Below are 17,222 nucleotides of genomic sequence, written 5' to 3'. Positions count from 1 at the left end.
GCAAATCAAATTAACAAATTCATTCACCGTATTATCGTGTTTGGGTTTGGATTTAAGATTGTGTTTCGTGTCTTAAAGTTACTGTTTAGGACTCATTTGTATTCATGTCTAAACGGGTTAAATACATGTTGTTAGTAACCCATTAATATTTTTAATTAAACTTTCTTTTATATAATACTAGCTTTTATCACTTGTATTACGCTGTTTTTTCACATTAATCGTTTTTAATATTTATATATATTTTTAGATTTTCTATAATTTAATTTTATTAATTGTAAGAAAATTAATAATAATATCCTTTAAATTTAATAATGAAAAGATGTTTGGTAACCTATAAGTTCTTTTGGATTTTAACTTCATAGCAAGGTCGGCTATGGCATATGGCAGGGTAGTCGACGGCTATAGGCCCGGAATATTTTTTTTAAATTATATGTATTTTGATGAAAAACTATATCTATACTTAATGTTTTAACACAATTACAATACAACTAACTTGGTCTAGTGGCAAAGGGTATGACTCCTAACTAAAAGATTGTGGGTTCTAGCATCATTTGAAACATGTTTTAGCCTATATTTATACATTAGTTTTTTAAACAACTCAGATCATAACCAAGAAAACCAATTTAAAAATTAAATTGTTTAAAGTTTAAACCCAAGAAAATACTCTTATTTACTTTAGACCCAAAATATTTTTTGCCTTCGGCCCGATTTTTTTTTCCGATTTTCGAAGCCGGCCCTGCTTCTTAGCAAGTGTAAAAAGGAAGTTTTTTAAAAATTAAGAAATTCTAACTTTATAAACTTTTAGGTTGGTACCACCCTTCTCAACTCTGTCACCACCAAAAAACCCATTGCAGCTCTCAACTATATATCCCTGCCACCATCAATTAACTATTACATGTCTCAACTACATCTCTACTATCATTATTTAACACATGTGGCTCTAAACTACATCCCTACCACCATTAATCTAACATATGCAGCTATCAACTACACCCTGGCTACCCTCTCTTCGATTATAAAACACAAAGTGTAGTCTATTCCAAACCGTGCTTAACTTATTGCTCATAAGTTAATCCAAACACTTTTCTTGAAAACTCATTTTAAAAAAGTCAAATGTTATAAGTCATTTTTACAAGAAGTCCTTTTATGCTTGAATAAGGAATCTCAAACACACCCTAAATATTTTGATACCGGTATGATATTGTTTACATTCCAACACCACATAGGCCTCCCGGTGTTCCTTTCTAAAGAAACTTAGAATTAGAAAGTTATATGAAAAAAAAAATTCATTAAATTCAAAACGATTATAACAAAATGACAAGCAAATACTAACTCAAAACTACTTTCTATCATTTATGACACATTATAATCATAATCGAATACACGCGTTTGCCATGTAAGGATGGGGGTTGATCCGAATAGCAAAGTCATTGAAGTTAGATATTAGTGTAGTGTTGCTTATTGTAAGACTAAAAGTTCAAGCGCAACCATAGATGGATCTAACGTAATACTAATTTAGCCGTTAAAAAAGAATTTGCGTATAAGTCATGTTTATGGTACTTACCTTTTTTACTTATTAAATACATATAAGTCGAAAAGAATATATTTTGACGTTTGTAGTTAATTATTCTATTCTGTATGGAATATAGATAAAAATATAGTATAAAACCTAAAAGTGAAGTTAAGGACAAAAGTATATAAAGCATGGACGGATAAATGGAATAAATATTGACGAGTGAGAGTACTTCTTTTTACTTAAGAAGAAGATTCCTTGCGACACAAGTCTCTTCCTTCTTGTGACTTTCCAAATCTTCTATTCTTTTATTTATTTATTTATTTTTTATTATTAAAAAAACATTAACCTTAATTTAAACCGTTAGTTCTTTACCGCGTAAATGCGTTATCTTTATCAAACATACGACTTCAACTTGTCACTTGCACACCCCTTGTCTATGATATAAGTACAATAAGCCCCCCTTACTCTCTTAATATTCTTTTATTTATTTATCAAATTAATATGAAAGTGTTGTGTTCATTACAAAAATATTCTTTAAAAAAAATCCGTCGAAGTGATTCAATTAAGTTATGTCTGCCTTTTAGACGCAATACTCTAGTGAGCCTTCTTGATGATGTCAACATCTAAATAAGATGCAACTGAAAAAAACATGCAGTAATCAAACAAAACAGTAAAAAACAGGGATGATACATGTGTGGTTGAATTGCATGGTATCATGACAAGGCATGGTTGATGGCAACATGGGTATGTGTCGTGTGTTTGTTTTGTTGGAATATTGAAATAGTAAAGTTAAAAAAAACTACAAACTTTATGATCTTGATAATAAAGTGATCTTTCTTCTAGAGACATGGGCGGGTCTAACATGGGTTTAGTGGGTTCACAAGAACCCATTAATTTTCAAATTTCACGTTAAAATAATATATAAAAAGTTTCAGTGAACTTATATGATTTATAGAAATGAACTTATAAAACAAAAGGTCTAAGATGGTGAAGTGGTAAATTCTTTTTTTTCTAAAACTCTTTTTTGTTAACTTTTTTTTTCCTTTTTTCAGTAAATCATCACTTTGTTATTAGTTGGAGCTTTAAATAGCTAAAAAAAGTTAGAATATTTTCGCTTCTTGGTGCTCCTAAACTTATTCACGCATCACGCCCCCACAAACCATTGATTGTAATTACTTATTCCATTTTTAGTAACCTTGTAGTATTATAATGTGTTTTAAAATTTAACATATTTTTTATTATGATATCGAATTATATAATATTCTCTTACCTGACCCGACCAACCCGAAAAATTATAACATTTTTTATGCGAAATTTGAACATCGAAAACAAAAAAAACATCATGAATCTTTCACCTACTTTTTTTTATGATGACACACTTATTTATATCATTTTAGCAATACTAGCACTCTAGCAAGGTCTTTAATGTAATAATCCTATTTTACAAGTGTGAGAGTGATATATAATAATATTATTAGCATGACAATGAAGAACAACACCAACGTCCGCGTTTACACGCTTCTTTACACTTCTACTTGTTATGTATATATACAAACAATCACACTCTTGTTTACATATTATTATTATTATTATCATCTCAAATCTTAACACCTTCACAACCAAATATGGATATGGAAGTCACTTCAACTCCATTCATGAACCAAGAAGAATATTACTCTTATTTATATACTAATTTATTTCAAGATCTTGAAACCGATAGTCAAGTTTCTATCAACAAGAGGCAAAAGGTTCAAGAATTCGACACGATTTCGAGTTTTGAAATACCCAATTCGGAATTTGAAAATAGGGCTTTTGAAATGAAGGATTGGGATCAAGAAAGGGTGAGAAAATCAAGAATTCCGTCTCCGGTGGATGGGTGAAAGAGAGGTCGAAAGGGTGGTGGGAGTATCACGTCGGAAGGCGTTTAGGATGAGTAAATCGACGTTTAATATGATTTGTGACGAGTTGGATAAAAGCGTCACGAAAAAGGATACCATGCTTCGTATGGCGATCCCTGTATTTATCGTCTGGCCACAGGGGACCCGCTGAGAAATGTGTCCACTTTATTTGGGTTGGGAATATCCACGTGTCATAAACTAGTCCTTGAAGTTTGTGCCGCGATTCAGACCGTTTTAATGCCTAAATTCCTCCAATGGCCAGATGAAGACCGGTTAAAGGAAATAAAAACCGAATTCGGGTCCATCTCGGGTATCCCGGATGTCAACGGGTCAATCTACACGACCCACGTATCGATAATCGCTCCGAAAACTAACCCGGAAGCTTACTATAACATAAGGCGCACTAACATAAACCAAAAGCCACAATTCAGGGACTGGTTGACCCAAGAGGCATGTTTACAGACATTTGCATCGGGTATCCTGGGTCGATGACAGACGAACAAATCCTGGAGAAATCAGCATTGTCCCGAAGACCGAATATGGACTCGTTGGTAACTCGGGTTACGCGTTAAAAGATTGGATGTTGGTGCCCTATACACATAAGAATCTATCATGGAGTCAACACTCATTGAACCAAAAACTTGATGAAGTACAAAAGATTAATAGTAAAGATGCATTCATGAGGTTAAAAGGGAGATGGGGTGGTTTACAAAAGAGGATAGAGGTGAAACTACAAGAGTTGCCTATGGTACTAGGAGCATGTTGTGTGTTGCATAACATATGTGAGATGTATGGTGAGGAAATGGATGTGGATTTGGTGTTTGATTTGTATGATGATGACATGGAAGAAGTGGAGACTAGGGGTATATCAGTAAATTCACTTCAAGTTAGAGATAATATTGCACATAATTTGTTGCATCATATATAGTCATGGACTCATGGCTTGAATATGTATAAAAAGTTTTGTTGTTAATTTAAGTACATTTTATTTGGTTATATTCATAACTAGTAATTTACCCGCGCTTTGCGCGGCTTCCGGGTGTTGAGTAGTTAACTCGACATGAATTCGGTCATTTTTTGTTGCATTCATTACAATATTAGAACATAAACAAAAACAAAAAAATTTAAAAATCAAAGAGGACTAATGGGGTGATGTCGGTCGGTAAAACTCAGGCATTGGTAAAATCCAAGCGGTGTCAGTCTCATGCGTTGAGGCGGTAAGTGTGTGCAAATTTGATGTGTTCCGGCATGTTCATTACGCTTTTGGTTACATTTGTTACGGTGACGGAACAAAAACAAACACAAACAATATAAATATTGACGTGACTTCAGTTGGTAAAATCGAATGTTCGTAAAACCCTGAGCAACGTCGGTCTCGGGCGTTGATGCGGGTGAGTCTACGTGAAGATTTCGATTTCCATGATCTTCGTTACGGTACCGTAACTAAAACAAAAAAAAAATCGTTTGGTTACGTTGGTTACGGTATCAGAAGTAAAACAAAAAATATATATAAATTGAGGTTGGCCAATGGGGCGACGTTGGTCAAACTCAGGCGTTGAGGCGGTTAGTCTACGCAAATTCGGTCCATTTCATCACATTCATTACGATACCAAAACTAAAACAAAAGAGTTCGGTCGGTTGACGTTACGTTTTGGTTGGTTCCGTCACATTCATTATGATACCGAACCTAAAACAAAAGAGTTCTGTTGATTAGCGTTATCGTTTTTGTTATGATACCAAAACAAAACAAAACAAAACAAAAAGAAAAAACAAAAAAAGAAAAACAAAACAAAAAGAAAAAAATAAAACAAATCAAAAAGAAAAACAAAATAAATGGTCGGTGCGACGCCAGATTTCATTTTTACTTCTATTAGATAATTTCATATTATTATATTTATAAATTTTAGTGTTTCAAAAGTTGAAAAATATAAGAATTGGTCAACTACTACATATGAATAAAAATAAATTAAAAACAGCAATAATAAGCATCTTCATGGAAAATGATTGAGAAGCACATGACATGAGAAGACATAGGACAAGTTGAGTTTGAAATCCTTAAAATGAGACTTTTTAAGGTTAATCAAAAACTTGATGTACATGCATGTTATTCAAGAATTCATCATCACATAATACAATATTACTTTTAATTGTTTCTTTAACGATAAATGAATATATATCCCGACTACTCGAGGTAATCTAATAGCAAAAGACAATCGATACGTCTGTGATTACAGATAACTCTGGGTAGCCCAATCCCAACATCTCATGTTTTAGACTAATCCGTCGCTTAAAGGCCCACTTCAATAAAACTCGGTTGACATCATATTCAAACTTAAGACCTTAAAGCCTCCTTTCAAATCTTACTTTTCCTCAAATACCAGTTAAGCTATACTCCTATAGCTCATTGTCAATATTACTTTTCATTTAGTAAGTAAATCAAGCTGCTTTTGGGAAAATATATAAGTGTTTTCTTTTTTATCTTAAATATTTCTTAAACATAAGAGATATATAATGTTTGGGTTAATTTATTCATATAATGTCATATTTTGTATAATATATATAAGTAATATAAAATACATTGATGCTAATTACACATTTTCAATCTTTGTAATACTAGATGCCTTTAACGTAAATAAAAAATGTGTACCTATATAAATACACATGTTTGACAGATATAGTTGTACATGTGCATTGCTTATGTAGACGAGTTTAAATTTGCATAGATATGAATCAGCGTAGGTTGTAACCGCGAAAGGGGGCAAATTTACACTAGCATGAGCAAAACTGACAATACAAACTAACAAACATATTTTATAGAAAGAAGAAACAAATAAAAAGAGTAAGAGTCTCGGGCTTTACTTGTCGAGTCGGCTCCAAACCTGAACATTCCAGTAACACCTTTCCAATTAGAGCCACAATTCATCTCATTAGTATTGTAAACAAGCAGAGCCACTCACAAGTTATTTGAGCTCTGATTGTTAAAAAACCTCGAAAAAAGATGAGTTTTTTCAAGCTTGAGCCTAAAATAAAGCCTGTTTAATCATTGAGCCAGAGCTCGGGTCTTATATGAGAAAGTTGTATGGGCTTATCTAGGCTTGTGTATATTTAAATTTTACATATTATGGATTTCCATGCGAGCTTGAGCCTTATATGAAAAACTCGTCTAGGTTCGTCGAGCCTTGTGTATTTTTAAATTTTACATATTTTAGACTTCCATGTGAGCTTGAGCCTTGTATGAAATGCTCTTTTAGGCTAGTCGAGCCTTGTGTGTTTTTAAACTACATTTTTTTAATCTTCTATGTGTTGATTAATTTCACACTGCACGACCGATTTCGAGCCAGGATTTGGCTCGTTTAAGGTATTACATGAGCTCGAGCCGAGCTTAGGCTCGTTAAGATTTTTTTCTCAAAATAATAAACGAGCCAAGCCCGAGTTTGAAAACACAGCTCACGAGCCGAACTCTAGCTTTTAAAAAAGAAGCATGAACTCTCGTAACTTAAAACAAGCTGAGCTCGGGCACTGATCGACTCGTTTACACAACACATGGGCAAAAATAGTAAAATTCAATGAATTTGTTATGGCTTCTAAACGAACTTTTTATTCTTTTTTTGTTTCTCAAGCTTTAAGCTCATGTTACAAAATCTATAAAGTGTTATAAAAAATAATAACATTATAAACTTTTTTTCTAAACAACCAACAAACAGAGAATTAGCTAGTCATTTTATATGAAATGACCCAATGACAAACAAAGAATTATCTCTCTAGCTCCGTAGAAACCCCACTGATGGTAATACCCGAAAGGTCCAAAGATCGAATCTGAGATCACAAAAATCCTGGTCTTCTTCATTAAGCGTCACGCAACCCATATCCTCCCAAAATATTATTACAAGTGATGATCGGACCCGAGTCTTCATTTTAAAAACCCAAATTTCTTACCGATACACACACGAAATTAGAAATTACTATAAAGTATAAATATAAATAATAATTTTAATAATAATAATAATAAGAATCGTTCGTCGTCGTCCCCAAATTGTAAAGAAGAAAAGAAAAGAAAACCTTACAATATTAATAATATTAAACAAACCATTCATTCGATCAATCAATCGAACAAATTAGCTTGCTTCTTCAACTAATTAAAGGTAAATCAATCAATCTCATCGATCAATTCGCTTCATGTTTCGCTTTAATTTAGCTTTAATTATTCAATTTCAATTCCTAGGGTTTCAACTAGCACATGATTTAAGATTTCAATTACTACTGGATATGTTTGTATGTATTAATAGATTTATGGATCATATGCTAGAGGATTGATTTAGTTAACATTAGCTGTGATTTTAATTAGATTATTAATATAATTCAGTGGTTAGGTTCAGTAGTTTTATGATCTGTGTATGAGCTTATTAAGTTTGTGAAATGTTAGGAGTGTGTGATACGGAAACATGTTAACGAAATTCGACCTTTAGTTTCCGTATGATATATTATGTGGTTTTTATTTTTTGAAAATTTCTAAGTGGAAAGTAATCGATGATGAATTCGCTTCATAATTCTCATTCGATTTTGGTTTCTAGGGTTTCAACTAGCACATAAATTAGGGCTGTTTGATCATTTCGATATGTTTAATTGAGATCATATGCTAGAGGATTGATTCAGTGGTTAGGTTTTGTAGTTTTATGACCTTATAAGAGCATGTTTGGGATTGAGTTTGAAAAATGCTTATTGGCTTATTGGTGTTTTCAAAAAGCCAAAAAGTTTAAATGTGTTTGGCAATCACAAAAAAGTTTCTTATTTTAGCTTTTTGAAAGGGTTAAAAAGCAGTTTTCCAAAAGCCCCAAATCCTGGCTTTTCAAAATGGCTTTTTGTAAAAGCCCATAAGACAATAAGCATTTTTCAAACTCAATCCCAAACATGCCCTAAGTTTGTGAAATGTTAGAAGATGTGATAAGGAAACAGTGATTATAACGTAACTCGACTTTGTTTCTGATTTTAAAGTGTTTTAGTTTCGATATGATGCACGGTGATAGACTGTTTTTTTTTTTTGGAAATTTTTAAGTGGGTAGTAGATAGGGTGAAGTTGGTGTATTAGATATGGTTACTTGTTACTTTTCATTCTGTTTCTCCTTTTAGTGATCCTCTGGTTAAGATTATACCAAGTTTGTGAATTGTTAGATGTGATATGGAAACAGTTATATATTTATGGAAGATTTTGAGGATATTATAGAGCCTGTTGTCGACTTTGTTTCTGTTTTGGAAGTGCTTTAGTTTTAATATGATGCGCTGTGACAGTGGCAGATGTAGCATACAAGCAGGGGTATCCCAGGATATCCTTCAACTTTCTTGACGAAGTGCAAAGTTTGTTATTATTAATTTTTTTTGGTTAAGTTAGTTTATGTATTTGGATACCCCTGTCTCCCTGAGAAAATATTAGGATACCCCTAGGTTTTATACTTAATAACCTGTTTAATGCTTAGGTTTTATACTTTAATAACCTGTTTTGTGTGTCTATTATAAGTTCGTTCACTCAATGTTATATGTGATATGGAAACATATAACGAGGAGTATTATAGAACCTGCTGTCGACTTTGTTTCTATTTTGGAAGTGTTTTAGTTTCAATATGATGCGTGGTGATATATTACGTGCATTTTTAATGGAAATCTGTAAGTGGGAAGTAGATAGGGCAAAGTTGGTGTACTAGATATGGTAATTTGTTACTTTTGGTTCTATTTCTCCTTTTACTCATGTTCCCTTCAGACTCAACAAAGAATCTTTTAAATTGACAATGATTGCCTTCTATATGTATACCTATTAATAATGTGTTTAAACCTATGCTATTGATCTGATGCATATGCCTTTTCTTTTTTTAGGTTTGTATTTTGGCTGTCACAAAATTTAAGCTTTGGTTTCATGTGCTTTGGCACTTCGGTACTGTCATGCACAACTGTGTTAACAAGGTTTGTTGCACAGTTAAAGAATATAAATTGGTGCAATGGCATCATCTGGTAAATTTGATCTGTCATCTAGTAGCCAGGCAGGCCACTGTATAATACTGGGAAACGTGGGTCCCATACAGTCGCTGCAATGGACAGATCAGCAAGTTTTCGGGACAACATGGAAAATCCAATTTTATCTTCCCTTCCAAGTATGTCAAGAAGTAGTGTAAATGTAAGTCAAGGGGAAGTGACTAATTTTTTTCAGTGCTTGCGGTTTGACTTAAAGTCGATGGCTGCTGAATATAAGTGTAATAGACATGGAGATTTTAAAAGACTTGCAAGTGCTGCCCTTTGTACACTTGATGATTCACCATCTGGTTTGTTTAAAGGCAAGCAACCCTTTTCTTCTCCTGAAAACCTAAAACGACTAAAGGTTGGTTTGCGAGAATCAACAATCAAAGCCAGGTAGTTATTTATTTTTAAATTTTCTTTCTTTTCCGGCGTAAAATATCCTAACAGTCTTTCTCTTATCAGGGAGAGAGTGAAGATTTTTAGTGATGTTTTATCGGTGATCAACAAGTGTTTTCCATGTATACCCTCAAGAAAAAGATCTCGACCTGACTCTTTTTCTCCTAGTGTCACTGTTGGCAAGATGGGTAGTGCTCAAAACAATGCTCTTACTAGTGCCTTTGACTTTGAGCAGCAGAAAGTTGAAGAGAGGGGTAAAAATGTCATTCCCAACAAACGAACCAGAACTTCTATGGTGGACCAAAGGGTGTGTATCTCTCGAGTTCTGTTAGAAATAGTCATACTTAGACAATATGCAATTACAAAAATTGTGTTTTTTTCTTCGATGATTGTTAGTTTCTGGGTCTTCTAGTTTTTATATACAAGCCTGATTTGTGTGTTTGGAATTTGTAGGCAGATGTGCGACCAAACACTCCTGCAAGATCATCCGGATCTGTAGATAGGGTTAGAGAAGTATTAAGACTCCCAAATAGTAATACTCTTCAGGGTGTGGATAGAGCATTGCCAATTGTAGCTGATGGCTGGGAAAAAGCTAAAATGAAGAAAAAACGCACTGGAATTAAGGTTGATGTGGCACCAAGTACAAGCTCAATGTTGGCAAAACCTATTGATAGTAGCAGGATGAATCCAAGGAATCTTGCTGATGCAAGGTCAAATGATCCGCACGAGTTCAGGTAACTTTACGATTACTGATTTTGATTATATGTCAACTAGCTGGCTAACTATGTTTATGCTACTGGAGTTCAGGTTAGCTGTTGTAAGGTAATTGGTTAAAGATTTGGAAATAAAGTCGAAACTTTGTCTCATATGCCCTCTATAAGTGAAATTGTTAAGTTGATGGATAGGATTGAGTGAAATTTCAAACTCCAATGACTGGACACAATGTAGCAGCAAATTAGGAGCTTTACTGTTTTCAGCAACCAATTTACGTTGCCATTTTTCTACTGATTTTCAAAAAAATGCTGAGGTGGCATCTTATTTGTTGTAGGCTAGGAGCTGCTAATGGAGGTATGCGTTCTTCCATCCCAAGGCCCGAGCAGGACAACACATCTCTGCTGCATGATAAAAGAGATCAAACTACTAACTTGGAGCATGAAAGGACAATTGTGAAAGGTTTTAACAAGTATGAAACTCATTCCTACCATCATTTTGACGAAACTGGTTTCATTTTATTTATACTAATTCTGAAAACAAAAATTTGTTAAATGACAAAAGCTCTCTAACAAATTGATAAAAAGACAAAAGATGCTCATAACAGAAATGTTAAAATTAAGCATTTTATTAAGAAGTGTATCGTCTCTTCAGTTTCATATTATCTTATATAATGATAACCACCAGGGCCAGTGTCCAAGAAGACTTCATTTCCGGTACACCCTCATCTACTAGTAAACTGCATGCAGCTGTTCGGGGTCCAAGATCAGGGTCAGGTGCGGTCCCTAAATTGGCCCATGGCCAACGCCCAACTGTTTCCAACGGTTCGAACCCTGGTCCTATTAGCTCGACCAACCGTAAACGTGGTCTATCAACAAGGTCTTCATCTCCACCTGTAGCCCAGTGGGCTGACCGCAGGCCCCAAAAGATGTCACGTACAGCAAGACGAACCAACCTCATCCCTGTTTTATCCACCAATGATGAAATTCCACCTCCGGGTAACAGTGACATAAGTGGAAAAGGGCGTGGATATGTAAAAAGATTCCCCGTCAATTCTCCTAAACAATTTAAACCAAAAGGTGATTGTAGTATTCGGTCATCTACACCGTCAGAAAGAGAGGAATCAGGGGCTGCTGAAATCAGATCTAGGGATAGTTTTAAGTCTGCAGAAACTGAAGTTGAAGATAAAGATGGCCCAAATGTTCAAAAGATGTCAACTTTAGTCCTCCCCACAAGAAAAAATAAGCTTATGAACGAGAAGCAACATAAAAAAGGAAGGGGTCCTGCTTCTGCACGATTTGCTGGCAATGCAGGGACAGAGAAACAACTTAGAACTGGCAGAGTTGGTTTCGATAAGCCTGAAAGGTTTTCCATCTTCTGTTTTATTAAATAAAATTTCATATATATTCTTTTAAATTTCATAATATCATATTTAGCCTTTTAAAACACCATAACTGTCAAATTTCACACATTCTGATCTTATTTCATGTACTATGGGTGTGTAGATATGATATTTATAGTGTTTTGAAATTGTGAATTTGATATTATGAATATTTTAATTTCTAGAAGGATACGTGTATATGGTTACTCCTTAATTTTAAAATGTTTACTAACGTCATATTTTATGCAACATTCACAGTAAAATAGGCCGACCTCCGACTAGGAAACTCTCAGGCCGCAAAGCTTATACCCGTCAAAAGCATTCTGCATTTACTGCTGCTACGGATTTTCTTGGTATAGTAATTGCTGGCTATTCAATTACAAGTGTTAGATTTATAGGTTCTTTTGTTTTTTTTCTCTAACCCTCTTTTAACGAAGATTCATTCTGTTACCCAATACTTCAGATGATGGACATGAAGAGATTTTGGCTGCTGCAAATGCTGTTATAAATCCTGGTGCTGCTCTCACTGCCTTTTCTTTTTCCTTCTAATTTTTTTGGAGTATTGTTTTATGTGATTCTAAATTATGGAGCGGTTAATTGCAGTTTATGCATTGTCAAGCCCTTTGTGGAAGCAGACGGACCCACTTTTTGGTTTTGTATCTGATGCAGCTGTGACCTATTTAAAGCAAGAGGTGATGGTTCTTTTTAGGTTTGAGGTTTATAGATCTTATCTTTATTTTATACTTTAACTCAATTCAGTTGCAATTGCAGTTGAATGTGAAAATACTTATCTAGTTAAAGTTTTGATGTTTTTGGATGCAACTTCATGTTTTTCCCCCTTTCACCTTTTTACAGAGAAGCATACGATCTACTGCTGACATCACAAGCCGAATTGATAACTGTTATACGAAAAATGGAACAGAAAGTAATAGTGAATACTCAGAGAGTTTAACATCTTCCAAGGGAATTTCTCTCTGTCAGAGTCTTCTTGCTGCCCTTATTTCAGAAGAAGATAACAATGATGAATTAAACTATAGTGTTAATGGATCTGCATTTGAGCCGGAAACCGACTTAATTGCTGGAAGTTTTTCAAGCAGTTACAGGATAGATTCTACGTTAAGATCATGCAATGAGGTGGCACATAGCCAGTCAGGCAATCATGTTATGTCTATGGTAGATTCAGTAATTGCTACAGGTTTTGATCATTGCTACAATGGTCTGCTTTCGGATTCAGAAATGATAACCAGTTCTCAATATCAGTATAGTAACACGTCCATTGATGAAAGACTTCTCATGGAAATTCATAGTCTTGGACTCTACCCTGCACGTGTGGTAAGTATCTCTTTCTCTGTCTCCGTGTGTGGATGTATGTATGTGTGGTATATATATATGTGTGTGTGTGTGTGTGTGTGTGTGAATTTGCACGCATGCTTCAATTTGTGCCCTAGAATTCATTATAGTTGTTGATATGCGTTTTTCTTCTTTGTTCAGCCAGACTTGGTACACAGTGGAGATGATGACATCATCAACGATATCAATAGGCTGGAAAAAAAGCATCATCAACAGGTATAAGTCTGTTTTAAGGATGCAAACTTTAAAGTGAAGAATATAAGGATTTTTTATTTAAAGATATCCATTTGGCAAACAACAATTTACTATTTGTAAAGTGAAGAGTTAAAAGTATGCTAAGTGCTATCTTTATTTAACGAGTATAGATACATGTGTCCTAATATAGTTGACTAATAGGTTTCCAGGAAGAAAAACCTACTCAACAAGCTTTTAAAGTCAACTGAGGAAGCAAGGGAGCAACAGGAGAAGTAAGTGCTTTTTTTAATTATTTAAAGTTTTTGATCGATTAAATAACTATACGCTATAATTCTTGGTTTCTTACTCGACTATTTGTTAATTGCTTGTAGGGAGTTTGAACAACTTTCTCTTGAAAAGCTCACAGAAATGGCCTATCAGAAATACATGGTAATATTATTGGGGTGTTCTTTATTTTCGTTCTGATTAAATTTATTTTTCATATACCTATGTTAAATTTAATCATAGATGCACATACAATGTTACATTTTTAATTATATTTTTGTGTGCTAATGAATGGCTGAATGCTCTGCAGAGCTGTTGGGGTAAGAGTGCGAGTAGCAAAATGGCTAAACAAGCTGCTTTGGATTTTGTCAAGCGGACGTTAAACCGATGCCATGAATTTCAAACAACTGGCAAAAGCTGCTTTTCTGAGTCCTTGTTTAAGGATATGTTCCACTCGGGATTATCACAGTTAAATCATACAGAAGTTGATGATGTCATCAACGGAATTTTGACGGAAAATTCACCAGGTACTTTATTCAAGTGCTTTCTGTAGCTCTGTAGTTATTATATATATTTTTTTTCAAATAAATTAGGTACACAATTAAGCTCCATGTTGAACAACCACGACATGCATCCGTCTGAGCAAACTATTGGCAAAGATAACGTATGGTCAAGCAGGAGTAAGAAGAAAGAGTTGTACCTTGATGATGTCACTGCTGGTACGACTTGTACATCTCCATCAGGGGTAGGAAGAGTAATTATAAATAGCGTAAAAGGAAAGAGAAGTGAACGGGAGCCCAGAAACGGAGGTCCTAAAGTTGGACGACCCGCAAAGACTAAAGCAAAACCGAAACAAAAAACAACTCAATTATCTTCGCCTGTTAATGGCAAATTTCCAGGTCAACCAAGGGCAAAATCGTCTTTTGACACAAAGCCCACTGTCGAAGAAAAGGATGAGTCTATGTTAACGGAAGAGGAACCGCTTGATTTGTCTCACCTGCAGCTACCTGAAATGGTTGACTTTGGCGGTCAAGGGGAAGACATAGGGTCATGGTTAAACATCGAAGATGATGCTTTCGCGCACGATGATGATTTCATGGGACTCGAGATTCCAATGGATGATTTAACAGACTTAAATATGATGGTTTAAAATTTTGTTATGTTGTATAGGACATGTTCAGTATACTCACTTACAAGACGGCACGTGTCATGCTCAGGTGACATTACAGTCTCGGTAATTAGGCTACGATTCTTTTTCCAAGAAGAAAAACGAGTGTTTTAGGTTTTGTCCGCAGTTTAAGATAGTGTGTTTAGGTTGTAAAAATCGTTTTTGCTACCTAATATAGCCAGTTTGTACATGAACATTAAGTTTCTAATAAGACTAATTGGTTCATATGAATATTGTATTTGATTTATTTTCTCATAAAGACGAAAACGGGCATGAAAACAAGCGATTACAAGATTACAAGCCTAACGGAATGCTCTGTTCGTGCTTGAAAAAGTTATCCGGATCAAACTCGGTCTTCACCTTCACCAACCTCATGAAATTATCTTTGAAATACCTTCTTCCCCACGAACTCGCCTTCGCAAAACTCGTGTTATCGCCATTTTTGTCGTTCATTCCGAGATCGAGATCTCTGTAGTTGACATAAGCTTCTCTTGGACCCTTTGAAACATACTGACCCATGTACCTGTAAAGCTTCCTGATCCACTTATAATGTCTTTTCATTGCTTGTTTATCATCCACAGTCCAACTGTTGACATACTGAATCTTGAAAAGAACATCATTTCTATGAGGAAATGGTGTTTCTGATTCTGGGATTCTTCCCATCATTCCTCCATATGGATTCCATATCATTAATGGGATTTCTTCTTGGAAGAATCTTTTCCAAATCCCTTTCATTCCGGATTCCGGGATCGGGGTTTTGACGAAATCCGATTTCGCTTTGAAGTAGTTCAAGAAAGCGGGTTTCCCGGTGAGGAGAAAGTCGGTCGGGACGGTTTTGGGAAACCCGCGATGTACATGATGGATTCGATCCAACTCATTTCTAAACAGTCGGTTTTCCCCAAACCCAACTCGGGAAAACTTTGGTTTGTGATCTCTAAGAGGCGGTCAACTCCCCCGAGGAAGAGCGCGTTGTAAGTTGTACTTATGGTTTTTCTAGTTGTGTTTGGTAGCTTGGCGTTTTGGATAAAGACTCTCATGAAAAGGTCGTCGTCGATGAGTGGAGCCACGTGCTGCCACATGTAAAGAATCTCTGTGGCGCCCTGTTCCAGTGTTCTTGTAACACTGAAAACTGTGACAGTCTTGGGGACAGGGACAAGTTTTAGTTTCCACGAGACTATAACTCCGTAACTCCCTCCTCCACCGCCTCGGATGGCCCAGAACACATCTTCGCCCATGGATTCTCTATCCAAGATTTCTCCTTTGGCGTTGATGATTTTAGCGTCAAGCGCATTATCAACTCCTAGCCTGTATTTTCTCATCATGGAGCCGTACGCATCTCCCGTGAAATGCCCACCAACGCCTAGGCTCGTGCAAAGCCCTCCCACAACTGCGTGTGTTTTGCTTTTCTCGGCAACTCTATAATAAAGTTCACCAATCGTAGCACCAGCCTCGACCCAAACGGAACTATCATCAAGATCAACGTTAATGGCGCGCATCTTCGACAAGTCAATAAGAACGAACGGAGGGTCCATAGCGGACGTGTAAGATATCCCTTCATAATCATGGCCTCCACTTCTAAACCGAAGTTGAATGTTGAGCTTCTTGGCACAAATAACCGCGGTTTGAATATGATTTTCGTTCAACGGGGTGAAAATAACCTTGGGTTTGGGATTGGAAAGGGTTATGCAACGAAGATTTTCCGCGGTCAGAGTTGAGAGTTAGTGTGTAGTTAGGAGTTTGAGGGGTGAAAAATGTGTTGGGAGTTTGGATGGTAGAAAGGCATTGTTGAAAGGTGTATTGAATTTGGTTTGATGATGAAAATTGAGCAAGTGAAGATAGTATCTAAAGAAAAGTTGTAAGAAGAAAATAAGCCATTATTATGGAAGGCTTTGTTTTAGTAAGTTTTTGAGAAGTTGATAGATTATATATCAACACATATCTATGCACATGATGTATTAATTAAAAAATGTGATTAGTTAAAGAGTGATTATTTTAAGCAATTTATTTTATTTACAAAATAAACAGATAATACGAAAGATAGTTATAACATTATGGTGTGATGTATAACTGTATACATATAATAAATTGATTTATTTGTAAGTTGGGTTTTACAAATATTGTCTAATGATTAAGATTGAGAAATAGTAAAATTGTAACCAATAAAGAACAAAAAGTAGTTAAAAGGGCGAAAACGAATCACAAGTGAATGTTAAGTTCTTTTTATTTAAGTCATAATAAAATTTTATTTTATTTAACTTAAGTATAATAATGTATTTAAAAATCAATGCTTTAAAAGAGTGATATATTTAAAAATCAATGCTTTTAAAAGAGTTTGATATA

The 17,222-nt window shown here is 35.0% G+C and overlaps 1 protein-coding gene and 2 pseudogenes across 1 annotated transcript; 2 read left to right on the top strand and 1 right to left on the bottom strand.

Annotated features, from left to right (window-relative positions):
• The first annotated feature begins 3,104 nt into the window (after positions 1–3,104).
• LOC143602179 (protein ANTAGONIST OF LIKE HETEROCHROMATIN PROTEIN 1-like) lies at positions 3,105–4,407 on the top strand (annotated as a pseudogene).
• A 4,553-nt stretch (positions 4,408–8,960) lies between these two features.
• Positions 8,961–15,111, top strand: LOC143602174 (uncharacterized). Its single transcript, XM_077079377.1, has 14 exons — positions 8,961–9,810; positions 9,880–10,120; positions 10,267–10,547; positions 10,862–10,996; positions 11,212–11,889; positions 12,164–12,258; positions 12,369–12,419; positions 12,509–12,597; positions 12,761–13,237; positions 13,397–13,471; positions 13,652–13,722; positions 13,822–13,879; positions 14,025–14,241; positions 14,308–15,111. The coding sequence occupies exons 1-14, from the start codon at positions 9,494–9,496 to the stop codon at positions 14,862–14,864; spliced, it is 3,342 nt and encodes a 1,113-aa protein (XP_076935492.1). The 5' UTR covers positions 8,961–9,493; the 3' UTR covers positions 14,865–15,111.
• Positions 15,112–15,176: 65 nt separating this feature from the next.
• Positions 15,177–16,757, bottom strand: LOC143602173 (monolignol oxidoreductase AtBBE-like 15 pseudogene; annotated as a pseudogene).
• Between the last annotated feature and the right edge of the window lie 465 nt (positions 16,758–17,222).

Source organism: Bidens hawaiensis, unplaced genomic scaffold, assembly GCF_021521415.1.
Source record: "Bidens hawaiensis isolate Kalapana, Puna unplaced genomic scaffold, B.hawaiensis_p1.1 tig00058091_1, whole genome shotgun sequence".
Classification (NCBI taxonomy): Eukaryota; Viridiplantae; Streptophyta; class Magnoliopsida; order Asterales; family Asteraceae; genus Bidens; species Bidens hawaiensis.
The sequence above is the reverse complement of the archived record's forward strand: the minus strand, read 5'-3'. Positions and strand labels throughout refer to the sequence as shown.